Genomic DNA, 27,893 nt, shown 5'->3' with positions numbered 1-27,893 from the left:
GGGCGATATGGAAAATTACAATATCACGTTATTTTCCCAAGCTGTATCACGATAAACGATTTTATCACGATTCATTTTCACGTTGGTTTTGATGGTTATTTTCAAGTTACTTGACAAAAACTAGACTATCTGGGTTCCTTTTGGGAGGTCTAAATTGAACTTTACAAGTATGTAACTCTGACGGTGTACAAATGAAACCAAATGGACCCATACGGGTCCATTTGGTTTCATTTGTACACTGTCAGAGTTAAGTGGAGACCTTGATATTTTAAAGTTTGCGAACTACTGATTTACACCAAAATGCAGGTTTGAATTAGAATTCTGCAACGAATCTCTGTATTATCGATTAAACAGGAAGTTTTTTACAAGGCTCCCTCAATTGTATCACGATATATACGATACCTCTGAAAAGGCATAATCGTGGAGACATTGTACCGTCTCCGCGATAATTATCACCATATCGCCCAGCCCTAGAGGAGAGTGCTCAGAACAAGAGAAGAGGAGGGGTTGATGGGAGTGGCTGGTTATTGCTGGGGAGCGTATTTTACGTTTTCTCCTGCCGGAGTCGCGGACGACGGTGGGGCGAAAACGAACTGGGGGAGGGGGTGAGAGAGAGAGGGGGGGAGAGAGGGTTACTGCTGGGGGTAGTAGGGCTGTTGCTGGGGGGGCTGCTGGGGGTAGCCGGGGTAGGGCTGTCCCGTAGGGGGAGGGGCTCCGGGGTATCCCTGGGGGGGCTGCTGCTGTCCTGGGGCGGCCTGGTAGGGCATGTAGGGCATCTGGTTGTACTGGCCGTAGGCATAGGGGTTGTAGCCCATGGGCATCTGGTAGTACCTGCAGACACACAGACACACACACACACACACACACACACACACACACACACACACAAACAGGAGCGAGTGAGACAAAGAGCTAGTCAAATAAATAAACTCGGCCCAAAAAGGAAGGAAGCTTGACTTTGGTCCATTATATCTCCCCTTTAATAATACCAATTTGTATTGTGTTTTATATCATTTTTATCGTTGATTCGTCACCTTAAAGGGCCAGGTCACATCTGTTTATTTAGATATTTTAGTATTTCAGCCGATTTCAGCATGCTACAACTGGTCATATGATGCAAAATACATCATATGACCAGTTGTAGCATGCTGAAATACGAACATATCTAAAAACACAGATTGAACACAAAAAATAATTCAGGATTGTGTTGATCGTGTCCCACACAACAATAAAATAAGATCTGGTTGTCTCAGAGGTGACCTGGTCCTTTAACAACGACGTACAGACTGTAAGGATCTGACATTTGTGAAATGAGCAACACAGCCAAAGGTGTGGGTAGCGCCCCTCCAAAAATGGTCAAAACGGCCTGGCAGGCCTGCAATACTGTTCTTTTGGTGTTCACCTTTGTTGCTTGGAGCATTGAATGATTGCACTCTCCCACAATAATAAGGAAAAGAAAAAACAACACATATTTGCCATTTTTTACACAGCTCAGTGTCAGGGAAGCCCAAAAAAAGAGTAAATGCCAGCAGAACAGTATATTGCAAGCCATTTTGGCAAAGTTTTGGTTGGCGCTACCCACACGTTTGGCTTTGTAGCTCATGCCTCGAATGCCCGAAGCTTAAAGCTGTACCTCGTTGTAAAGGTGACGAATCAACGATAGAAATGATAATTAAAGGGGAGGTATAATGGACCGAAGTCAAGTTTCCTTTCTTTTTGTGCCGAGTTTATATTCAGGGGCGACCCGAATTGTTAGGGATAGGGTGCCTAAAATATGGGCTTTAAATGTCAATTCTCTCTCTCTCTCCCTTTCTCTCCATGTGTCCTGTCTCTGTACACTGTTATTTTCAAATAAAAGCTAAAAAGAATCCACCAAAAATAACTTTAAACACAGAAGAAATGTCTTTGACTAGTTCCAAGTAACATGTTTCTTTCTGATCTCTCCCTTGATAAGACGAGCACCTGTTAAACAGGAAATATTTGATCAGCAAAATATCAGCTAGATGGATTGAACGCAGTAGCGTGCACACCTCCACAACATGATGCAATTAACCATGCACAAGATACTGTGATTCTATTCTAGCTGCCATTGTAACCGTCTCGTTTAATTTGCCATTTCTCACCCTGCACCGTATGAAGGAATGTAATTGTCTCAGGGCACCCCATAAATATATTTTTTTAATTCGAGGCACCTCTACATTATAATTTTCACTCCCAGCACCTTATATTTATAGCATATCATCGTTGTCGGGTGGAAACCTTCTATGTCCAAAACCGTTTTGTATTTATCATCTATAAAATGTACCAAAACTAGTGAAGACAGCCGATCTACAAGCACACAACGCGAGGCGTTGGGTGCTTGTAGATCGGCTGTTTTCACTAGTTTTGTATGATGAAGCAGGGCTTTGCTTGGCCAAAAGACGTACACATTTGAAACTTGGAGATACAAGGTTTCTGCCCGACAGTGACGATATTTTAGTGATTATGTTGCAAGGAAAACGTTGAGATAATAGCCATTTTGGTTAGCACTGACTGGAAATAAAATATTTTTTCAAGTGTCCTAATGAATTCCAAATATTATCAAAATATCTCGCGGCACCCCTGGGACTGCCGTCACGGCACCCCAGGGTGCCCCGTCACCCACTTTGAAAACCCCTGTTAGAGGCTACTTTCTAGGTTGGGTTTGCAGACAGGCAGGATGGGCGCACACCAAAGTTGCAGAGGTGCCGACCATGGAGCAGTTACAAGTAGATGAAAAAAAAGAAAGAGGTTGCACAACTCAAAGCCACAATGCAGACGATATTTCATGAGAAACCAACATTTTTCAACCGCAAAAGGTCTTCTTTAAAGCTGGATTTGAAAACCTGGGTTGCGTTGTCGTCATGCCGGTCAGTTATTAACCCATTTAGGCCTAGAATTATTGAATGCTTTAACCAGTGAAAAATAGCAGATATACAAGCTCGCAGCGCGGCACCGAGTGCCGCACTGCGAGCTTGTAGATCTGCTATTTTTTGAAAAAGTCGTGAAAATGTGTGCAAATCTTTGAATATATGTGTTTTCAAAGCGAACGTTTGTAACTCAAATTTTGCTTCTGGGTGGTCCCTGGGACTAAATATTTTGAAATGGGGGTCCGTGGCCAAATACATATCATTTTGGGGTCCTTCACATGAAAAGGTTTGAGAACCACTGACATAGTAGTCTCTCAAGAACAGACTAACTGAGCTCCAGTTAAGTGAAAAGGACCTTTTCTTTGACGATGGCTAAGCCAGATTGCTGACATAGAAACATAGGTTTTTTCCAAAAATCTTAGAAGGATTCAAAAGACACTTATAGAATCGGGTAAAAATTCTAATTTTCACGATTTTTCAAAAATAGCAGATCTACAAGCTCGCAGCGCGGCACTCGGTGCCGCGCTGTGAGCTTGTATATCTGCTATTTTTCAATAGTTAAAGCATAAAATATTGCGTCATAATGTGTTCAGGTCTAAATGGGTTATGATAATAGTCTCTTGAGCCTCACACACAAAGTTCAAATGCTTCCGTCGTGCAAAGGAAGCGCTGAAAATGGGAGCGTGTCTACGGTTGTGCTAAAGATTATTCAACCCCCCCTCTGCAAATCTGGTTTATTGGCTAAATTCACAAACTGACAAACTGAATGAAATAAATACATCATACAAGAACAATGTAAATAGCTCAACAAAAGTAACATTTGGTGTGTTCTTTTCCAAATTCAATGCTAAATCACTTTCAATTATTCAACTCTTAACTCATACAGTGCCATCTGGCCACAAGGGGCGCTAGAGTGCCAGAAATGTATCCATAGACCTTCATTATAGCTTTTGTTGACCCTCCCCCAACTGGCTTGTGTTTTCACTCCAGTCAATGCTATGGAGGACGAGAGGAGGAAGCTAGCTGACACGTAGCCAAAATGCTAACCCATTTAGAAGCGCGATCTAAAGCTATTTCAGCCGCAAAAAACTTTCTCTTTGGGTCTGGGAACACAATCCGGAGAAAATCCTGTCTAAAGATGTGATTTATTATTGGAGTGGGCGGCGCGATGCGGGCGCGATGCGGCCGTTAGCGCGAATATGGCCCGTGGATGGCCGAGTCTAAGTCCCGGGCATGGATGGACGTCTAGACCGGGGCTTCATTGAGGCCTCCGATAAAATAATTCATTTCATTAAAAAAGCCGAACATGTTCGGGATAGGCACACTGGACTACGTTCCGGAAGCGGCGCTGAACATTTGGTGAACATTGGGGGGCTCAAAAAGGTATTTTAAACAATTTTTAATGGAATATATCGTCGGACCATGTAAAATGGCTAGCTGGCTAGCGTAGGACGAGCCAGGACCACCCACGACTCTACAAGCAGCTCAGGGTAAGTCAATTAATAAAAGAAAATTGTATTGGATTGAAATAAAGCCGAACATGTTCGGGATAGGCACAGAATGAGTTAATTACACCGGAAAACATCTGTAATCAACTGCAATCGACTAATCAAGGGCTTAAATGGTTGCATCAGATGTCCTGACTAAGTTTGTTGACTTGTTGACGTTGATTAGAGCAGTTAGAAACATAGCTAAGTATAAGGAATGGTCAGAAAAGTTCTGAGAAGAGATTATTGCTTTGTACAAAAAAGGATATAAAACAATTGCAAAGACACTGAACGTTCCAAAAAGTACAGTTTTGAGCATAGTTCACAAGTTCTAAGTCAAAGGAACAGTGGCTACACTAATGAACATTTTTTTCAGAGGGGGTTGAATAATTTCGAGCACAACTGTATGTTCCCTGCTTACAACTCTTTGGTAAGAGGGGAACATAGAACCCAGGGAAAATAGAACCCTCCGAAAATGGAACCAAGGGAAATGGAACCAAGGGAACATAGAACGCAAGGCTTTGTCTTTGCAGACGCGTATATTTTTGTATATATCGTCACTGTCGGGCAGAAACCTCATATCTCCAAGTTTCACATTTGTATGTTTTTTTCACCAAGTAAAGCCCTGCTTCATCATACAAGGCCGTTGCACAAAAGTAGTGAAAACAGCCGATCTGCAAGCACACAACGCCTCGCGGTGCGAGGCGTTGTGTGCTTGTAGATCTGCGGTTTCTGCGGTTTCCACCCGACAACGACAATATATTGTAAATCAAAAAATGGAAATGAATTTTTGGCGGACGGAAACGACCAACAGATGACAGCTTCCTGTCTCAGCTTTCGCGAGGTTTAGTTCCAGACTCTAATATAACATTTGGAGATTGTGGAATACATGTCTGGTTAGAAGCAACACGAGACTATTATGATAACGACCACATGCTTTATAATAAAGGTTAATAAATGGGGTTCGTCTTCATCCCATAAGATTGAATGACACTAGTTGCATACATTATTATTATGTACATTATTCCCTCACACACAGGGAAACACACCGGCTTTCCAGATGCCATACCTTACATCACCGCCTCTCCCTGGCGGGGACCACCCGGGGAAAGGGTGGTGGACCCTTACGCCTCTGGAAGGGGAGAGGATCACTTATTGTAGGGCTGCTAAAGTAGACCACCGATCTACACTGTCTTTTTCTTGGGCAGTTTCCTCAGACACTGACATCTGCACCTCCATAACTCCCAGTCCTGTTCTGCTTCTAGATGCACTCATCCTTTTTCTCTCTTATTTCTGTAGGTCTTCAACGCACACGTCTCTCTCCTTCACCTGTCTCTCCACAAGTCTACCTCCTTCTCCTTCCACCTCTCTCCTCACTTCCTCCACCACCAAGACGTCCATGTAAACCACCAACTGGAATAACAGGGTTCCCACACATTTTTACCAATTAATTTCCTAGACTTTTTCCAAACTTTTCCAGAATATTTGACCCGATTTCCAGGACTATACAACAATAATTCAGCTCAATAACAAGTCGCTTACTCCTATGCGCAATGCCCAAGGACAGGTAGTGTATGCCAGTGGTTCTCAACCTTTTCAGGCCGTGACCCCCCGAAATAATCATGTTTTAACTGGGGACCCCGGCACCCTGACGAGCACTAAGAGTTGACGAATTTTGTATAACACGGTTCTATTGTGAAAATAGCAGATCTACATGCTCACATCGGCTATTTTCACAATTTCTGCCTCAAATATTTGACAATTTGGCCCATGTTTAATTTGTCATTTCAGAGGTATTAACACAATCAATAACCAAAGACAATGCATATCCATTTTTTCCAGGACCTTCCAGGACCCTTGATAAATTCCAAAACTTTTCCAGTACTGGAAAAATATTTTTCTAATTTCAAAATATTTCCAGGAATTTCATGACCGTGGGAACCCTGTAATAATGACCATACTGTTACTAGGGGTGGGTAGGGCATTCACGAATAGTGATTTTTTTAAAATGGGAAAACTCGGGCCGTGGCATCCTGGGGGTACTGAAATAGCACGGGAAACTTGTGCCTTGGCTATGAATGAGTTAAAGAGGTGTTGCCATGATTTCCCCCCCCTCTAAAACATGATTATCAGGTATTATGATTATACTAGGAGGAAGATTTTTTTTCCAAAAAAGTATACAGAAAGAGTTAAAATTGGGTTTTTATGTGGCCACACCCCCAGTTCATTAAGTGTGGGTGGTGACCCAGCTGAAGTTAGCCACACCCCACAGTGTTGGGTGAATGGTAATTAGGGAAGGAGTTGATACTGTGACATACTTAGTATGTGTGTTTTTTAACTGACACTTTTGACCACAGGGTGGCAGCCTCCAAGAGAAAACAAACAAATACCAAGAGAATACATAATTGCTCATAAAAACCACACCAGGGGGTCTAATGAAGTACTTTTAACCTCCTAGACACATGAAAAACAGAAAAAGTACAAAACTATGGCACCACCTCTTTAATAACCCACAGAAACCGTGCGTTTGGTGATTTTAAAAAGAGCAGGTCGTGTTTTAAAGCTGAAATAGGCTACATGACTTCTTTCCTACCCATGACTTTCCAGTCAAACAGACAAGCTGACGTAACAGGGTGAAAACGTAAGCTCCGTCCATCTTCTGTAAGCGAGGTCAAATCAATATGGATCACTTATGGTTCTCAAAGTTCCTTAGGGGGGGTCTAAATGGACCCATACAAGTCTGTAACTCTTGACGGCGTACAAATGGAACCAAATGGACCCGTGCGGGTCCATTTGGTTCCATTAGTACGCCGTCAGAGTTAAGGGGAGACCTTTGAAATGTAAAAGTTTGAGAACCACTGACTTGATTGATTGTAAAATGAGCCGAATGCTCATTTTGCACCCAGAGGTAAACCACACAACAACCTCTCTATGGAACAGGTAAGGGCTGTCACAATTATTACATAATCGTCTAATCGCAGTTATTTGACATAATCGCTATTATTTATCATAATCGTCATAATCGTTTCCATGTTGCAAACATTGTGGATATAGCAGATCTACAAGCTCACAACGTGTCACATCACGACACGCTGTGAGCTTGTAGATCGGCTATTTCCACTATATATAGTTATATATACTATATATATAAAGTTGTCAAATATGTCAGCAATTTCTTTGTATATTTAGGTTACGTGTCATATCTACCATGTGCAACTTCAAAGCCTAAAAGCCAAACGGAAATGTAACTGTCAACGACACAAACACAATTAAATCGTTAATCGCAATTATTCGAGTGACAATTAATCGTCATGTAAAATGTCATAATGGTGACAGCCCTAGGAACAGGGTGGGGTGTGATGATGACGACGGGAGGACTTACGGGGCGTATCCCTGGTAGGTGGGGTAGGGGGGTCCCTGGGCCTGGGTGAGCGGGGCCATGGACGGGGGGTTGCCCGCGGGAGGGGCGTTGGGCGGCGGGTTGCCGGGGGCGACGGAGGCGGCCTGCGGGGTGACGCTGGGGGGAGGGGGTCTGGCGGGAGGCTGGGGTTTGGACTGGGGCGGCTGCTGGGCCTAGGACACACACGCACGCGCACGCGCACGCACACGCACACACACACACACACACACACACACACACACACACACACAGAAGACCAAACCACAGTCAACATCAATGTTGTTTTTGACAGCAACATTTGATTTCGTTTAAGTCATAGTCTTTTGAATAAAATGTCTATAGGACTATATAACAATAATTCAGCTCAATAACAGGTTGCTTACTCCTATGCGCAATGCCCAAAGACAGGTAGTGTATGCCAGTGGTTCTCAACCTTTTCAGGCCGTGACCCCCAAAATAACCATGTTTTTACTGGGGACCCCCACCCTGACGAGCACTAAGAGCTGAGGAATTTTGTATAACACTGTTCTATTGTGAACATAGCAGATCTACGTGCTCAGAGCATGTAAATCGTCTATTTTCACAATTTCCGCCTCTAATATTTGCAATTTGGCCCATGTTTAATTTGTCATTTCAGAGGTATTAACAAAATCAATAACCAAAGACAATGCATAGCTATTTTTTCTTCCCCAGGACCTTCCAGGACCCTTGATAAATTCCAAAACTTTTCCAGTACTGGAAAAAATATTTTTTTCTAATTTCAATACATTTCCAGGAATGTCATGACCGTGGGAAACCCTGCGCTGGTCTACATGCAACCACAAGTCATGACGGGCCACTCACAAAGACTGTCCTGGGTGCGGGGGTGGGTCCGGCGGCGGTGGGGGCCATGTTGCTCTGGTAGGCTGGAACGTTGATGGAGGGGGCGCTGGGCTCCCGGGCGATGCTCTGCTGCAGCTCCCTGGAGGACAACCAAACGAAAGTTTACAGTTTAGGCATTTAGCAGACGCTTTTAACCCATTTAGGGCCTAGAAATTATTGAATGCTTTAACCAGTGAAAAATAGCAGATATACAAGCTCACAGCGCGGCACCGAGTGCCGCGCTGCGAGCTTGTAGATCTGCCATTTTTGAAAAAAAAAAAAGTCGTGAAAATGTGTGCAAATCTTTGAATATGTGTATTTATAAGGATTTTGAAATATTCGAAGACTTGCACAAGTGTTCACGATAAAAAAAAAAAAAATAGCAGATCTACAAGCTCGCTGTGAGCTTGTATATCTGCTATTTTTCAATAGTTAAAAGTACCCAGGGCCCAGAATTTGGTGCGACACCCCTGACTCACGAATAGTGATTTTTAGTATTCGAATTATTCGACCTCAAAGTATTCGAATAGTCGAATATTCGACAGGACTGGCCAAACTGTCAAATGTTAAGTAAGCAAGAGGCGAACATTGTTGCGAGGCGTTGTGAGCATGTAGATCTGCTATTTTCACAATATTTATCTGCGGAACCGAGTCACATTAAATGTAATACCTACAATTCCAAGTGCTTGTCAGGGTGGGGGTCCCCAGTTCAAATATGTTTATTTTGGGGGTCACGGCCTGAAAATGTTTGAGAACCCCTGGTATAAAGCATTAACAAATTAATCCACCAGGGGCATTGACAACTCATTCTTATGACTTCCTATCTCACCAAGTTTTTTAAACTATATAATTTTTAAAGAGAAAAAAAAAAAGCGAATATTCAACTTCGGTGAACAACGTCGAATAGTGACTTTGATATTCGAATATTCGAATATTTGGTGAATGCCCTACACCTGACTGTACATTACATACACAGAGTGTTATAATGGGTCACATACTTGAGCAGTTCATCCCTTTCCGTCTTGCGGGCGAAGACGATGTCACTGCACTTATTCTGGAACTTGAGCAGTATCTCCGTTAGGCCGTTGTAGAACTGGGGAGGTGAAAAGAAGAGAAACAGAACAGATAAATGAGTAGCAAGTCATGAACGACCACAAAGGGCAACCTGGTGGGTAGAGTAAGACAGCGTTTCTCAACCTTTTTTTCCTGCATGGGCACACTTTTCATGTCCCAAGAATCCATGGGCACACCGACATAATACGGGGGTGTAAATATCGTCTCCAAGTTTCAAATGTGTAAGTTTCTTCGCAAAGCAAAGCCCTGCTTCATCATACAAGGCTGTCGCACAACAGTAGTGAAAACAGCAGATCTACAAGCACACAACTTGTGTGCTTGTAGATCGGCTGTTTTCACTAGTTTAAATCATTTTTAAAATGATGAATAAAATAGTGGTGAGGCGTTGTGTGCTTGTAGATCGGCTGTTTTCACTAGTTTAAATCATTTTTAAAATGATGAATAAAATAGTGGTTGAGAAACACTGGAGTAAGAACTCTTCTTCAGGAGAACTTGAGTTCCGTTGACCCCTGTGACCCCGCCCACAATCACCGTAGCCTTTAAGCCCCATATACTTTGTCATATGAAGTAAAATAGCCAAGCATGTAGATCTGCTATTACTTTTTTACTTTACATTTTGCCTTTAATATCCTGCTCCCCAGAATAAGAGAAGCATTCTTGAAGTGACCTTTAAAAAAAAGAGCAGGTCACTGCTCTATCCGCTTGACTTTATCCAATGTACCTAATTAGTCACATCACGCATACAGAACTGAATATGAGGCAGTGACTAATGAGTACTGAGATCACACAGGACTTTCTTAAAGTGACTTTAAAAAAGGGCAGGTCACGTTTTGAAGTCTGAAATGGGCTTCATGGTTCCTGCCGTGCCTATGACCTTTTACTGTCAAACAGACAAACAAACTAATGGAACGGGGTGAAGACGCAACCTCGACCTATCTTCCGTTTCGCGGAGTTCAGAATCTCTAATGAGCGTTACTGTAACACGTGATCATACAATGAGATGACTGATCCTACCCAGGCCAGTACTAATCCATACTGCTTATTGCACTCCCGGCATTTGCACTTAAGCCTCTCCTATTGATCCAAAATGCCACGGCACAATTGGCCTTCAAAAGGCCAAGATTTTCACATGTCTCCCCCCTTCTCCGCTCCCTCCACTGGCTCCCGGCTGCTGCCCGCACAGAGTACAGGGTTCCCACACATTTTTACCAATTAATTTCCAAAACTTGTCCAGAATATTTAACCCAATTTCCAGGACTATATAACAATAATTCAGCTCAATAACAGGTCGCTTATTCCTATGTGCAATGTCCAAAGACAGGTAGTTCATGCCGGTGGTTCTCACCCTTTTCAGGCCGTGACCCCCAAAATAATCATGTTTTAACCGGGGATCCCCCCACCCTGACGAACACTAAGAGTAGAGGAATTTTATATAACACGGTTCTATTGTGAAAATAGCCGATCTACATGCTCACAACGTGAGCATGTAGATCTGCTATTTTCACAATTTCTGCCTCTAATATTTGACAATTTGACCAATGTTTAATTTGTCATTTCGGAGGTATTAACAAAATCAATAACCAAAGACAATGCATAGCTATTTTTTCCAGGACCTTCCCGGACCCTTGATAAATTCCAAAACTTTTCCAGGACTAGAAAAAAAAAATCTAATTCCAAAATATTTCCAGGAATTTCATGACCGTGGGAACCCTGAGAGTGCAACAAAACACTGATGCTGGCCTTCAAAGCAGCCAAAGGTATTGCACCTTCATTCCTTCAAAGTTGTTGACTGTGTCCATTGTTAATCCATACACGTGAAACTAGCCGTCATCTCCTTCAACCTGCTTCCATTAAACCAGGGGTCTTCCACGTTTTCAGGCCAGGGACCCCTTAGTTGAGAGAGAGATGAAGCAGGGACCCCCACCACCTTTTCATAGATTACTTAACGTATAGTTTCATTGTTTTACAGCACAATCATCAGTGTATTTTGGATAAATGTCAATTGTTTTCAGATATTTAACCACTTGAACCGTTAATACTTCTCCCCTCTACACCAAACCTCTTTGCCAAAAATAGCCGATCTACAAGCTCACAACGCCTCGCAGGACCCCCTGTAGTAACTCTGGGGACCCCCTAGGGGTCCCGGACCCCCTGTTGAAGACCCAATAACCCCAGGTCACGTACGCTTCTGAAACTAGAAACTACCCAGTTCTGTGTCTTTCACCATAATGAGACGTCAGACGTCATGACGCATTCCACCCTGGAAAAACAAGGTGGCCGTTTGGTACCTGCTTCCTCTTCTGTATAGCAGCCGCATACCAAGGGGTTACTAAAAGTCTGCAATACAGCTGCTGTTCCATATCTGTTCATGAACCGTCATCATTAAATCTTTCTTTTATATGTTTAATTAACCCATTTAGGCCTGAACACATTATGACGCAATATTTTATGCTTTAACTATTGAAAAATAGCAGATATACAAGCTCACAGCGCGGCACCGAGTGCCGCACTGCAAGCTTGTAGATCTGCTATTTTTGAAAAATCGTGAAAATTAGTATTTTGACCCGATTCTGAAAGTGTCTTTTGAATCCTTCTAAGATTTTTGGATGTTTCTATGTCAGCAATCTGGCCGGCCATCGTCAAAGAAAAGGTCCTTTTCACTTAACTGGAGAGTCTGTTCTTGAGACAACTATGTCAGTGGTGCTCAAACCTTGACATAGTTGTCCACGGACCCCCATTTCAAAATATTTAGTTCCAGGGATCACCCAGATGCAAAATCTGAGTTACAAACGTTCGCTTTGAAAATACATATATTCAAAGATTTGCACACATTTTCACGACTTTTTCAAAAATAGCAGATCTACAAGCTCGCAGTGCGGCACTCGGTGCCGCGCTGTGAGCTTGTATATCTGCTATTTTTCACTGGTTAAAGCAGTCAATAATGACTAGGTCTAAATGGGTTAAAGTGAGTATATTTCTTGTCAGAAGGTAGAATTGTATTGTCCACCACAGTCCCAGAGCCTAGGTTAGCGGGGCAACAGACGGCACCCCAAAACAGGGCAGGGTTCCCACACATTTTCACCAATTAATTTCCAAAACTTTTCCAGAATATTTAACCCAATTTTCAGGACTATATGTGTCCCAATCTCCCCAGGAGCCAGTCATTGCAATTTTTTTCATTTTCATTTTTTCATTTCATTTGAAAGCTGGGGATCATAGCTACAAAATCATATATTGGTTGTGGAGATTGACCCAACAGTTTTGAAGATATGGCTTATAGAATGATGCCATGCTGAAATAGTACTTTTGAGATATTCAAGTTTTAAATAAATTTCTAACCTGCAATGACCTGACTCCGCCACATGGGGAGCAATCTTCAATTCAATCTTCAATTCAAAGAAGCTTTATTGGCATGAGAACACAAACGTTTACACAGTGGTGGAAAAAGTACCAACATTTTATAATAAAGTAAAGTATCAATTCTGCAATGTAGAATCACTCTGTTACAAGTAAAAGTCCAGAATAAAAAATGTACTTGAGTAAAAGTACAAAAGTATTGGTATCCAAATGTACTTAAAGTACCAAAAGTAAAAGTACAAAATGTTTGAAAATAGCAGATCTACAAGCTCACAACGCGTCGCACCGCAATGCGTTGTGAGCTTGTAGATCGTCTATTTTCAAATAGCCTTGGTATAACATAGGGCTAAAGTGGTTTATGTATGTTTTAAACTTTAGTTATTGCTCTCTAAAAAGATAATGCCACAACAGCATCTCAAGCATTATTGGGCTAAATGTAAAGACGCTACAGTGCGCCAACCGTGAAGCAGTTTAACCAATTTGCTACATACGTCTACACAAACGGTCAGATGACAAAGATAAATTGCTTAGTGAAGGCTCACAGATGTCACCATAGGGTACGCTCCAGCAGAATGTCCCGTAATGATCGTATTATTTAATGAGGAGCATTTTAATCCGATCGGTCGTCGTTTCCTTAAAAAGGTATTAATGTATCTAAGTGCAGTACACCTCGCAACCGATGGGGTCGCATGGCTGAAAAACAACAGAAAATGGCATCTGATCGGATTAAAATGCAGTTTATTAAACAATACGAAAGATACGGGTAATTCTGCTTGAGCGTACCATACTGTGACATCTGTGAGACTTCAGTAAGCACGTTATCTTTGAAATATGAAGGTTTTTGTAGACGTACGTAGCAAATAGGATTAACTGCTCAACACGAGGTTGAAGTGAACCTATTACGTGTGCAACAGGGCTAACTGTGCTAAATGTAGCATAATCAGTGTTTGTGTAACTTCAGCCAGAAGGATTATTTGACCTGATAATAAAACACAATCTACAGGCTTAACCGCCTCGCGTTGTGAGCTTGTAGAAGAGAGCAACAATAGAGTTGGGTCACGTTTTATTTGTTTATAGCCTGCAGCTAGCGCTGCAGCTAGCGCTAGCTAACGCTAGCTAGCGTTAGCCGTTAGCCACTCATAGCCAGTCAACCAGAATAGTCTACTCTAAAGTCAACTTTCCGACGGCGAGTGAACGATTGCATTCCATCCATGTTTTCTTGGCTGTCAATTTATTGTCCAAAAAAACAAACACCCTGAACGTTAGAATTAGATAGTTTAGGACGACACTGATCTATTCAATGCTAAGCTAACTCAGTGACAAAGGAAGCTTCCGCACCGGAGCATACGTCACAGACGTCTCCAGGCCGCTCCAGGATCATTTCACCAGCGTAGAAGAAGAAACAGCGGAAGTCAAGAACGGCGGAAGAATAATAAATAATAATACACAAAATCATACATTACGTGGTTAATAATTGTTCATTTGGAACACACGTGGCATTAAATTAATGGGATAAATACTGTGGGTTGCTTCGCTAAGTAATGGAGTCCCGATATTACCGCATTTGGCTACAAACGGCTAACAAAGGCTGGCTAGTTAGCATTTTAGCTAATATAAACTGGGAGGACTAACAGAATTATGTACCGATCTCTCACATTAATTAAAAAAAGTCTTATTTACATGCAGAGTTAAGCTCTGGCGTTTAAGTGAAATGTAGCCTAGATATTATGAGATGCTGTTGTGGCATAAAAAAAAAAAGAGCAAAAAAAAAAAAAAAAATCATTTTGGCTACAGGGAATAATGACAGTCCCCGAGATGACTAGCTGCTGGGGGTGCTGGGACACATATAACAATAATTCAGCTCAATAACAGGTCGCTTACTCCTATGCGCAATGCCCAAAGACAGGTAGTGTATGCCAGTGGTTCTCAGCCTTTTCAGGCCGTGACCCCCGGAATTATCTTGTTTTAATTGGGGACCCGGCACCCTGACGAGCACATGCTACATGCTCACAACTGAGCATGTAGAGCGGCTATTTTCACAATTTCTGCCTCTATATATTTGACAATTTGGCCCATGTTTAATTTGTCATTTCAGAGGTATTAACAAAATCAATAACCAAAGACAATGCATAGCTATTTTTTTCCAGGACCTTCCAGGACCCTTGATCAATTCCAAAACTTTTCCAGTAATGGAAAAAATAAATTGTAATTTCAAAATATTTCCAGGAATTTCATGACCGTGGGAACCCTGACAGGGCTTACTGGGGACAGAGATGGTAAATGGTAAATGGTGCATTTATATAGCACTTTTATCCAAGGTGCTTTACATAGATTGTGCATTACATTCACCCATTCACACACACATTCATACACCGGTGGCGGAGGAAACCATGCAAGGCACCAACCTGCTCACCGGGAGCAACTAGGGGCTCTTTGACATTAACATCAGGGGGAGCCCGGATTCGAACTGGGAACCCTTTGGGAACCCTTCGTGCTCTAATAACGGTTTTCTCTACCCCTGAGCTATGCCGCCCCTACGCAGCATGGTGTGGCGTCCGTCGGGTACCTTGGTGCCTTCGTGCAGGTTGTTGCTGATCTCCACGTAGCTGTCGTGGGCGGCGGCCAGCTTCTTAAGCACCTCCTCTCTGGCGTTGGCCTCCGTGTTGGACTGCTTCAGGCTGCTGAACTCCTGGTGGGATGTCTGCAGGGAAGGAAGAAGAGCACAGTAGGGCATTCACCCAATATTCGAATATCAAAGTCACTATTCAACGTTGTTCACCAAAGTCGAATATTCACCTTTTTTTTTTTATATATATAGTTTTCTCTTTAAAAATATATATAGTTTATAAAGCTTGGCTTGATAGGAAGTCATAAGAATGAGTTGTCAATGTATGACCCTGGTGGATGAATTTGTAAATGCTCTATACCAGGGGTTCTCAAACCTTTTTAGGCCGTGACCCCCAGAATAAACATATTTGAACTGGGGACCCCCACCCTGACAAGCACTTGAAATTGCAGGCATTACATTTAATGTGACTCGGTTCCACAGATAAATATTGTGAAAATAGCAGATCTACATGCTCACAACGCCTCGCAACGCGAGGCGTTGTGAGCATGTAGATTGGCTATTTTCACAATGTTTGCCTCTTGCTTACTTTAATATTTGACAGTTTGGCCAGTCCTGTCCAATATTCGACTATTCGAATACTTTGAGGTCGAATAATTTGAATACTAAAAAGTAAAAATCACTATTCGTGAATGCCCTAGGCCTAGAGAACAGTCTGTGTTTTTATATATATATATATATATATATATATATATATTTGTTTCTTAGTTGCTTCAATCGCTTCACTTTGGTCGCGCTGGTCACAGTTGGAAACACATTATGTCCCGTCGGGAGTCAAGGGGCGAAACACCTGGGAAAAAAGGTCCAAAAGTCCCAAAACCAAACAGCCAAACATTTCGCTGTCTCTGGACGACATCAGGGTCGATTGGCTGTCAGGACGCGATGGGTGGAGTTGGGGGTGAAGTGAAGGTCGCTTCAGTTGGATTGTTCCGACTGGGGGCGAAGATACCGAAGCGACCGTACGCAACTACGCGTCACCCCGTTTGAAAAAGATTTGTATAATCAGGGTTCCCACACATCTTTACCAAATAATTTCCAAAACCTTTCCAGAATATTTAACCCAATTTCCAGGACTTTATAACAATAATTCAGCTCAATAACGAGTCGCTTACTCCTATGCGCAATGCCCACAGACAGGTAGTGTATGCCAGTGGTTCTCAACCTTTTCAGGCCGTGACCCCCGAAATAATCACGTTTTAACTGGGGACCCCGGCACCCTGACGAGCACTAAGAGTCGAGGAATTTTGTATAGCACGTTTCTATTGTGAAAATAGTAGATCTACATGCTCACAACGCCTCGTTGCGAGGCGTTGTGAGCATGTAGATGGGCTATTTTCACAATTTCTGCCTCGGATATTTGACAAGTTTGGCCAATTTTTAATTTGTCATTTCAGAGGTATTAACAAAATCAATAACCAAAGACAGGCATTGACACTAAGGCTTGCCCAACTGCCCCCGGCAGGTAAATAAAACCTTGGGGCAGGTGAAGTTGGCTTTCAGGTTGCCCGACCAGGCAAGGGCTCATTTGAGAGGGGACGCAACCATATATAAACACAACGCAAGATATCTGTCTAAACACCTGAACCAAAGTGCTCTGTCTTCTGGTCTGTGGAGTGTAAAATAAGAGCACCGTTTACCTATAATGTGCTGTTTTTACTGTTGCTACACTTAAAAATATAAAATAAGTGTGAAACCATAGACATATTCAATCATAGCTATGTAGGTATTTGGGATTTGGAGGTATTGAGGTATGCTCACACAGCCCCAGAAAGTAAAGAAATAAGTGTTAAATTGAGCGGTAATTAAAATCTTACCTATCATCTTATAATGGACTATTTACTTTTCGGGGCAAGTGGGCATGACCTTTGGGCAAGTAGAACATGACCTGTACTTGCCCGACATGCAAGTGTGTCTCTGAGACCTTAGAGTCAACCCCTGAAAGACAATGTACAGATATTTTTTTCCAGGACCTTCCAGGACCCTTGATAAATTCCAAAACCTTTCCAGTACTGGAAAAAAATACTTTTCTAATTTCAAAATGTTTCCATGAATTTCATGACCGTGGGGAACCCTGTGTATCACCCTTTGTCAAGTCCCGCCCATTGTCCTGCCCCTCTCCACACCCATTGGTTGCTGTGTCTTGGTGGGACATTCAGTGGGACATTCCATCCACTGCCATGTTAATTCAGTTGCTTCATATTGGTATTCTGTGTGCTCAATTTTAATTTCAAACTTTGTTTCAATCAATTGGAGCTGCTCAGTGGCAGCATAGTGAATCATCATGTTTTTAATTTTTTTTATTTCTCCAAAAATTGTGTTTTAGCTAATTCAACATAAAAAAGGCGGAACCATGGCGGGACAAGGCAGATAGAGCCTGCTGGTTGGTCAGTCAGGGACCAACCAGGAGGCTAACAAAGGGTGAATTGTGAGTGTGCGTGTCCTGCGTTTACCTGCACGTGTCCCAGCAGGTCCTCCTGCGTGCGCAGGCTCTGCTGCACCCTCTGGTTGCAGGCGCCGTAGAGCTGGTCCAACTGGGACAGCGAGAGCGTCTCCTCGTGGATGGCGCCGTCCTGGGACAGCGCCGTCAGGAAGCACGACGCCATGTCGAAGGTCACCGCCTTGATCTCGCCCTCCAGCGCCTCCCGCTCCCGCTTCACCTCGTCCAGCTGGGACAGCTGGGAGCGCAGCACGTTCACCACCTGAGGGAGCAAGCGGGACGATGGCGTTTTTTTTTACGATATTATCGCCAGGGTTCCCACACATTTTTTTTTACCGGTTCATTTCCAAAACTTTTGCAGAATATTCAACCCGATTTCCAGGACTATATAACAATAATTCAGCTCAACGACAGGTCGCTTACTCCTATGCCAGTGGTTCTCGACCTTTTCAGGCCGTGACCGACGAAATAAGCATGTTTGGGGACTGGGGACCCGGCACCCTGACGAGCACAAAGAGTTGAGGAATTTTGTATAACATGGTTCTATTGTGAAAATAGCCGATCTACATGCTCACAACGCCTCGCGCTGCGAGGCGTTGTGAGCATGTAGATCGGCTATTTTCACAATTTCTGCCTCTATATATTTGACAATTTGGCCCACGTTTAATTTGTCATTTCAGAGGTATTAACAAAATCAATAACCAAAGACAATGCATAGCGATTTCTTTCCAGGACCTTCCAGGACCCTTGATCAATTCCAAAACTTTTCCAGTACTGGAAAAAATATTTTTCTAATTCCAAAATATTTCCAGGAATTTCATGACGATGTGGAAATTTCATGTCGCGATTATTGTGACAAAAGAAATCGCGTTTTACGACATTATCGCGATAATCAAAATCCCGGGACAGCTGGGAGCGCAGCACGTTCACCACCTGGAGAGCAGCGGGACGCACGCAGACACGCACCCCACACAAGGTCAGAGAAACAGATTAGGGCCGTCTTCCACTCAGGATTTATCAAGTCCACTCGAGTCGCGGGGGGTTAATCCGACACGTCGACGAATCGTTTATGTTAACTCTTTGAGTGCCAATCCCGAACTAGTTCGGCTTTATTAGCGTATCGTAGAGTGCCGATCCCGAACAAGTTCGGCTTTTAAAAAAAATAAAAATAAAAAATAAAAAATGTTTTTTTTTTTTTTGAAAACATTTTTTTTTTTTTTTTTTTTTTTTTTTTGGACCCCATCAAATCTGGTGAACATGATTTCAATCGCGATTTTGCATGTTCCACCCCCATACAACCCCATCTAACATACAGGGCAGCCATGTTTGTTTACATAACATGTAAAACATAATGGCGATTATCTCAAGAATGCCTGAACGGATTTCCAATCGGATTTTTTTGTTTGAAAGCTGTGAACAAACTGCACAAATCCACTCCAATGCAATCCAGGATTGCATTGGATTTTTTAGAGCTCATTCTTCTCTGTTTTTTTCCCATGCATGAGGTGTGCAAGGTTTAATCATGGCTAAGTTGACGAAAATAAGGCTTCTAAAATGCTTGGTAGCCAATAGCTAACTTCAAGCTAACTTCATCCTCTTCCTGTACATGCACAAAGGAAAGTGTTCAGGCAAGTCATGGCTGCAGGGCTTCTGCATATACCAGCATATCTCTATGGGATTTTCTATGGCCACTGGGCGCCCTCTAGTGGTGAAAGGGGTGGCACTAAATGAGTTAAACGAAAAAAATCAAGTGGTGCTTTAAAAACCACGTCAACATAATACAATTAAACAGTAATATGAACATTGTTTTAAGTCGTTAAAGTGAATTAGATCCATTCACTACCATGCATATTGAGTCCAGGGGTGTCGTTGGCTGGAGTATTCATGAAGCTTTCCCGGAAGAGAAAGATCCCATGATTGGCCGCTAGTTGCGCCGTTTTCCCCCCCGCGAGGTACCAAAAAGATCTGTTCTCCACTGGACCCCATTCATTTTCCTCTTAGATTTTCTAACCTTAATAAACATCGTCATACATACTTTATGGTTCCTGTCGCTAGTGAAAAACTGTCACTAATTACAACAGCCCCCATAAGTCACATCTGCCCATGAATGATTGCGGTGCATCTTGGGAATGGGCTTGTTGTTTATCCCATTTAGAACGGGTACACATTTTGTGTTTCATTATTTTATGCTTTAACTATTGAAAAATAGCAGATATACAAGCTCACAGCGCGGCACCGAGTGCCGCGCTGCAAGCTTGTAGATCTGCTAGAGTGCCGCGCTGCAAGCTTGTAGATCTGCTATTTTTTTAAAATCGTGAAAATTAGAATTTTGACCCGATTCTATAAGTGTCTTTTGAATCCTCCTAAGATTTTTTGAAAACCCTATGTTTCTATGTCAGCAATCTGGCCAGCCATCGTCACAGAAAAGGTCCTTTTCACTTAACTGGAGCTCAGTTAGTCTGTTCTTGAGAAACTACTATGTCAGTGGTTCTCAAACCTTTTCATGTGAAGGACCCCCAAAATGATATTTATTTGGCCAAGGACCCGCATCTCAAAATATCTAGTTCCAGGGACCCCCCCAGAAGCAAAATTTGAGTGACAAACTCTAAAAATACATATATTCAAAGATTTGCACACATTTTCACGACTTTTTTTTTCTCAAAAATAGCAGATCTACAAGCTCGCAGCGCGGCACTCGGTGCCGCGCTGTGAGCTTGTATATCTGCTATTTTTCAACAGTTAAAGCAGTCAATAATTCTAGGCCTAAATGGGTTATATTTAGCCACGTGCATGCATGCCCCCAACCTGGACGAAGTCAACACTGACTGACACAAACACGCACCTCGCTACCCTGCAGGGTCTTGGTGGGGTTGGCGGAGGGGATGGCAGCCACCAGCTCGTTCTCTGGCTTGCACAGCAGGGCGATCATGTCACAGTGGGTGTTGTAGCGCTCGCGCACCATCTGGTCCGCCTGCGTGGCCTTGTCCAGCGCACTGCGGAAGTTGGCGCCCTCTGGCGGACAGGGGGACACGGAAGGGGAAAAGGAGGATGAAAAATGTACAGTATATAAACAGTATATAAACTAGGGCATTCACGAATAGTGATTTTTAGTATTCGAATTATTCGACCTCAAAGTATTCGAATATTCGACAGGACTGGCCAAACTGTCAAATATTAAGTAAGCAAGAGGTGAACATTGTGAAAATAGCAGATCTACATGCTCACAACGCCTCGCAACGCGAGGCGTTGTGAGCGTTTATCTGCGGAACAGAGTCACATTAAATGTAATACCTACAATTCCAAGTGCTTGTCAGGGTGGGGGTCCCGAGTTCAAATATGTTTATTTTGGGGGACACGGCCTAAAAAGGTTTGAGAACCATTGACAACTCATTCTTATAACTTCCTATCTAGCCAAGCTATATAAACTATGTATTTTTTAAAGAGAAAACAATATAAAAAAAAAATACAAATATTCGACTTTAGTGAACAACGTCGAATAGTGACTTTGATATTCGAATATTTGGTGAATGCCCTAATATAAACTGAGGCTGGGTGACATTAGGAAAACCTTCGATATTCGATAACGTTGTTGAATACCTCAATATCGATATTACTCCTAAAAACAATTGCATTATATCATTTTTAATGTTTTTCTGCTTTAGGTCCACTGCCTGCCTAACCCAGATAATGAATAACATATGCACGCATGCACACTGCACAGTACACATAGAAGGGTTAGGTTTGTTTTATTGAAATAACCACACCTGGTTACAGATGGACTGCTTTTTTGCATGTGCTACGTGCATGCATAGTGTGTCTGTTAATTAATGTGACACATACACCAATACCTCATTTCAAGCTGTCTTGGTCTATATATACCTTGCATGTTGATACCTCGATATCGATACATTTTCTATATATTGACCAGCCTTTGGGTTGTATTATTCTATGCTTTAACTATCGAAATATAGCAGATTTACAAGCTCACAGCGCGGCACTCAAGCTTGTAGATCTGCTGTTTTAGAAAAATCGTGTAAATTCGAATTTTGACCCAATTTTGACCCAATTCTATAAGTGTCTTTTGAATCGTTCTAAGGTTTTTTGAAAAACCTATGTTTCTATGTCAGTGGTTCTCAAACATTTTCATGTGAAGGACCCCCAAAATGATAAGTATTTGGCCACGGACCCCTCATCTCAAAACATTTAGTTCCAGCGACCACCAAGAGGCAAAATTTGAGCTACAAACGTTCAATAAAAAAAAAAAAATACATATAGTCAAAGATTTGCACACATGTTCACGACTTTTTCAAAGATAGCAGATCTACAAGCTGCTACGAGCTTGTATATCTGCTTGTATATCTGCTATTTTTCAATAGTTAAAGCATTCAATAATTCTAGGCCTGAATGGGTTAATATAAACTGCAGTTGCATGCAGAGGTAGAAAAATAAACGTTGGGTTTTCTCTAAAAACCTCACTTGTAGCAGATCTACAAGCACAAGCGTGGTGTGAAGTGGCACGCTTTGAGCTTGTAGATCTGCTACTTTTCCCGCTTTTGAAATTGAATACTGAAAAGTAAACAGTTTTGGACAAAGGAGGCCTCCACCCCGATATAGACGATAATACTGTGTTCTCTGATGAAAACAATTCACTAATCACGCTACTATAAGTAAGGAGATTTGACACGCTATTATTTATTTTGGGGAGAAATGTGAGAGCAAATCACTCTTCTAAAGTCTGGACAGGTTTATGCATTCTGCTGTTGTCCATTGTTACCACAAGGTGGCTGCAAAGCCTACATTTTGCCTAATTTCTACATTGAGCTGTAATATGGGGATAAATAACATTGTAAACTGTAAGAAGTTTGTGGCGATGTTAGAGGACTTTTGTTGAATATTATTACTTTAAATATGAATTTATAAAGTCTATAGATGCCTTAATGGTCAACTCCAACCATGTGCACGCCATGTGAGCTTGTATATCGGCTACTCTCGACGTGCAGTACCGCTGTACAATGAAGTATATCGTCGTTGTCGGGCAGAAACCTTGTATCTCCAAGTTTCAAATGTGTACGTTCTTTCGCAAAGCAAAGCCCTGCTTCATCATACAAGGCCGTCGCACAAAAGTAGTGAAAACAGCAGATCTACAAGCACACAACGCCTCGCGGCACGAGGCGTTGTGTGCTTGTAGATCGGCTGTTTTCACTAGTTTAAATCCTTTTTAAAATGACAAATGCAAAACAAACGGTCTTGGACATACAAGGTTTCCACCCGACAACGACGATATATGTCGAGCAAGGGTGCACCTCACTAGCTTTTCTAGTACATTATATGGAAGAAAACGAGCAGATCAACAAGCTGATTTTGTTCACTAATTCACTAATTAATGAATTAGTGAACTAATACTAATACTAATACACTAATAACTAATTCACTAATCACGCTACTATAAAGGCTGTCACAATTATTACATAATCGTCTAATCGCAATTATTTGACATAATCGCGATTATTTTGCATAATCGTCATAATCGTTTCCATGTTGAAATATGTTCCGATATTTTTTTTATAGTAAAAAAAAGCGGAAATAGCAGATCTACAAGCTCAGAACGCGGCGCATCGCGACACGTTGTGAGCTTGTAGATCGGCTATTTCCACTATCAATGATCTTTTTTTAAGTATAAAGTTGTCAAACATGTCAGAAATGTCTTTGTATGTTTAGGTCATGTGGCATATCTGCCATGTTCAACTTCAAAGCCTAAAAGCCAAACAGAGATGTAATTGTCAACGACCAAAAACACAATTAAATCTTTAATCGTAATTATTTGAGTGACAATTAATCGTCATGTTAAATGTCATAATCGTGACAGCCCTAGGTACCATTCCTAAAGGTTTGTAGTGAGTTCGTCTAGCTATACTTATGGGGACTAAACGCATGTTCACACAAGTGGCGTTTCCATAAACGTATTCGAATTAGGGAAGCGAATTATCAGAAATGCGCTTTAAGACAAAGCGAATTTAGCCCGTTTCCATTAAACTGGTGAAATGCGATTCTTGGGAGATCCTGCCTGGGTCCGTCTGACCGACCTGCTGTAAACATTTCCCGCGGGCTTGCACACAGTGCACAGAGCTGGGATGGGGCTGAATTCAGACCGAGAGACGTGAGTGCACTGCTGTGACTCGCTGCACACGCATCCCGATTCCCGACCCAGAGCCAGTCGCGACGCACCGCCGCGGAGAAAGTGCGGCCGGCGGGAGCACAGAGCAAGCGACCCCGGGCTGGGGCTCCCCGAGGGGCGTCCCCGAGCCGACACCGGCCCACCGCCCGGTTGAGTCCTCCGGGCAGACTGCATCCTGCAGCGTCGCAGATGCGAGCTGCTCTGAGCTTGTACGGACACTTTCGGCACGTGCAACACGGTGTGATGACGAAGGGTCACTCCGTGTGAAAATAAAAGTCTGGGTTTCCGAGGCTACTCCGTGTGTAACAACCGGTTTGTTTTGTAGACTAACGCTATACAATGGACGTTAATTAAGCGGTGGGGGAAAGTGTTATAGGAGGACGATATGGACCAGAACGTCATATTTTATTCACATTTATTGTCTGACCCGTTTCCATTCACTTAAGCGCATTTAGTTTATTCGATTAAGCCTCAAAATCCTCCTCCTCCAAGCGGATAATCTTTTTTGCGGATAATGAAAGTTTATTCGCATTTTGAAGTGTTTCCATAAAAACATTTTGCGATTAAGCCGTTAATGCGCAAAAAGTTGCTTTATGGAAACGCCACTACAGTCACCTGCAGGGGACCTCTGACAGTGACAGTGTGGGGACAAAATAGTAGGTCCCCACAACGGTTAGGGTTAGGGTCAGGTTTAGGGTTAGTCTATGTAATGTCCCCACAAGTGATGTAGTGTGTGTGTGTGTGTGTGTGTGTGTAGGGCTGTCACGATATGACATTTTACGTGACAATTAATTGTCACTCAAATAATTGGCGATTAACGATTTAATTGTGTTTTTGTCGTTGATAATTACATTTCTGTTTGGCTTTTAGGCTTTGAAGTTGCACATGGTAGATATGACACATAACCTAAATATACAAAGAAATTACTGACATATTTGACCACTTACTACTTAAAAAATAACTTTGATAGTGGAAATAGCCGATCTACAAGCTCACAACGCGTCGCGATGCGACACGTTGTGAGCTTGTAGATCTGCTATTTCCACTATTTCGGACATTTTTCAACATTCACGATTATGACGATTATGACAAAATAGTTGCGATAATGTCAAATAATCACGATTAGACGATTATGTAATAATTGTGACAGCCCTATGTGTGTGTGTGTGTGTGTGTGTGTGTGTGTGTGTCTGTGTGTGTGTGTGTGTGTGTACCTGCTCGGAGGGGCTTGTAAAGGTCTCCAGAGGGGGTTCTGTTCCAGCGCTGGTTGAACTTGGCTCTAAGCTCGCTGTCTGTGGTCTCTTCATCGTCCAGCATCTTCAGAGACTGAGAGGGGGGGGGGGGGGGGGGGGGGGGGGGGGGGGCGCGCACACGCACACGCACACACACACACACACACACACACACACAGAGAGAGAGAGAAGGGAGGGATGGGACGATAAGACATTTTCATATCACGATTATTGTGACAAAATAAAGCGCGATAAATATTTACGATATTATCGCGATAATCAAGATCCATTATCCTGGGGAGGAACATTTGCCAAAAAAATAGCAGATCTACAAGCTCACAACGCGTCGCAACGCGATCTACAAGCTCACCATTGTGAGCTTGTAGATTGGCTATTTTTTTTGGCAAAGACATTTGATAAAGAGTGAAAAAGAGACTGTATCAAGTACGCATACCGGTATTATAAGTACCTTTTACCAATAGAGGGTTTAAATGGTACCGGATATGCAGCTCAGCAAACAAAAGGTGAATTGATCCCAGTGCATGACGGAGGACGATGTCACGATAAATTAAATCTCCACGATACGATTATCGTGAATGTTTTTTTATCACGATAAACTAGCCCTGTACTGTGTGTTACTTTGAAAGCAGTAGGACTGGGACGTTCACTCTCCGTTGTATTAGTTAAATTAATAAAACCTAAAAAGAGCGAGACATGGTGCAGGGAGATTGTTTTTGTTCAGGTATGTTTGAAAGGCTGAAGGAGGGTCAAAGTGAACGAATAGCGAGCGTTACAACAGCCCCAGGGAGCGAGGAGCAGAGTTTTCCCGGCGCTACACTTCGCTCCGTGTAATCTGTAAAAATGGACAGTATTTGCATTGCGAACAGCTGTATCTACCGTTATCTTCCAGAAGAAACTGTCTAGAATGGAGCCTAGAATGTATTTGTGTTATCCTTAGTGACGATTACGTGTGTGCGCTGCCGTTTAAGTGGCTCATTCTTATATGTTGACAGGCATTGACACTAAGGCTTGCCCACCTGCCCCCGGCAGGTAAATGAAACTTCCGGGCAGGTAAAGTTTGCTTTCAGGTTGACCGATCGGGCAAGTGCTCGTTTGAGAGGGGACTCAACCGTCTATAAAAACAACACCAGATATCTGTCTAAACACAATGAACGTGGCCAGAACGCTCCATGATTTGGGCACTGTATTATATTGATAGTTGTGCTTTAGGACACTTTATGTATATATATTATTCGTTCCCTTTCTTGTCGTACCTTGCTCTTACTGTACTTACTGTACTCTGTTCTTGTTTTTTCTTTGTCATACTTCTCTGTAACTTTGTAAATAACCTTATACTGCTGTGCTGCCTCTGGGCAAATGATTTTCCCCCTTGGGATAATAAAGGTATCTATCTATCTATCCATCTTCTGGTCTGTGGAATAAGGGCACTGTTTACCTATAATGTGCTGTTTTTACTGTTGCTACACTTAAAAATGTAAAATAATAAGTGTGAAACCATAGACATATTCAATAATAGCTATGTAGGTATTTGGATTTTTTTTTATCGCACAGCCCCAGAAAGTAAAGTAATATGTGTTAAATTGAGCGGTAATTCAAATTGTACAGTACCTATCATCATTTTATAATGGACAATTTAGTTTTCGGGGCAAGTGGGCATGACCTTTGGGCAAGTAGAACATGACCTGTACTTGCGCGACGGGCAAGTGCCTCTGAGACCTTAGAGTCAACCCCTGTGTTGCATGCATTTAAATGATGAAAACGATACATGAAATCAAATGATAGTTGATGTTATGATTAACCCATTTAGGCCTGAACACGTTATGATGCAATATTTTATGCTTTAACCCATTTAGGCCTAACCTATAGAATAGGGCTAAATCAGAAATTAGCCTACAAAACAAATATGTTGCTACATACTGTACATGTACTGTAAGCCCCTCCCAAACAGCAAAATGTGTTCCCGGCCTGAATGGGTTAACTATTGAAAAATAGCAGATATACAAGCTCACAGCGCGGCACCGAGTGCCGCGCTGCGAGCTTGTAGATCTGCTATTTTTGAAAAATCGTGAAAGTTAGATTTTTGACCCGATTACATAAGTGTCTTTTGAATCCTCCAGATTTTTTGAAAAACCGATGTTTCTATGTCAACAATCTGGCCAGCCATCGTCAAAGAAAAGGTCCTTTTCACTTAACTGGAGCTCAGTTAGTCTGTTCTTGAGAGACTACTATGTCAGTGGTTCTCAAACCTTTTCATGTGAAGGACCCCCAAAATGATATGTATTTGGCCACGGACCCCCATCTCAAAATATCTAGTTCCAGGGACCACCCAGAAGCA

General features: G+C 42.4%; 1 protein-coding gene across 2 annotated transcripts in view; it reads right to left on the bottom strand.

The window, feature by feature from the left end:
- Window positions 1-249: 249 nt before the first annotated feature.
- The window catches only part of pdcd6ip (programmed cell death 6 interacting protein), a 58,459-nt gene continuing 30,815 nt past the window's right edge, over window positions 250-27,893 (bottom strand). Inside the window, exons 11-18 of one of the 2 annotated variants that reach the window (XM_080734822.1) lie at window positions 25,520-25,631; window positions 20,973-21,142; window positions 18,144-18,392; window positions 15,634-15,768; window positions 9,635-9,729; window positions 8,619-8,736; window positions 7,758-7,948; window positions 250-831 (exon numbers count right to left, since the gene is read on the bottom strand). In XM_080734822.1, coding sequence (XP_080590948.1) covers window positions 633-831; window positions 7,758-7,948; window positions 8,619-8,736; window positions 9,635-9,729; window positions 15,634-15,768; window positions 18,144-18,392; window positions 20,973-21,142; window positions 25,520-25,631 — 1,269 coding nt within the window. In that variant the 3' untranslated portion in view covers window positions 250-632. The remainder of the gene's footprint in view (window positions 832-7,757; window positions 7,949-8,618; window positions 8,737-9,634; window positions 9,730-15,633; window positions 15,769-18,143; window positions 18,393-20,972; window positions 21,143-25,519; window positions 25,632-27,893) is intronic. The other variant, XM_080734823.1, reaches the window with a different exon arrangement.

This window comes from Nannobrachium achirus (assembly GCF_963921795.1).
Source record: "Nannobrachium achirus genome assembly, chromosome: 10".
Taxonomy (NCBI): domain Eukaryota; kingdom Metazoa; phylum Chordata; class Actinopteri; order Myctophiformes; family Myctophidae; genus Nannobrachium; species Nannobrachium achirus.
This window is presented reverse-complemented; position numbering and strand designations above follow the sequence as displayed.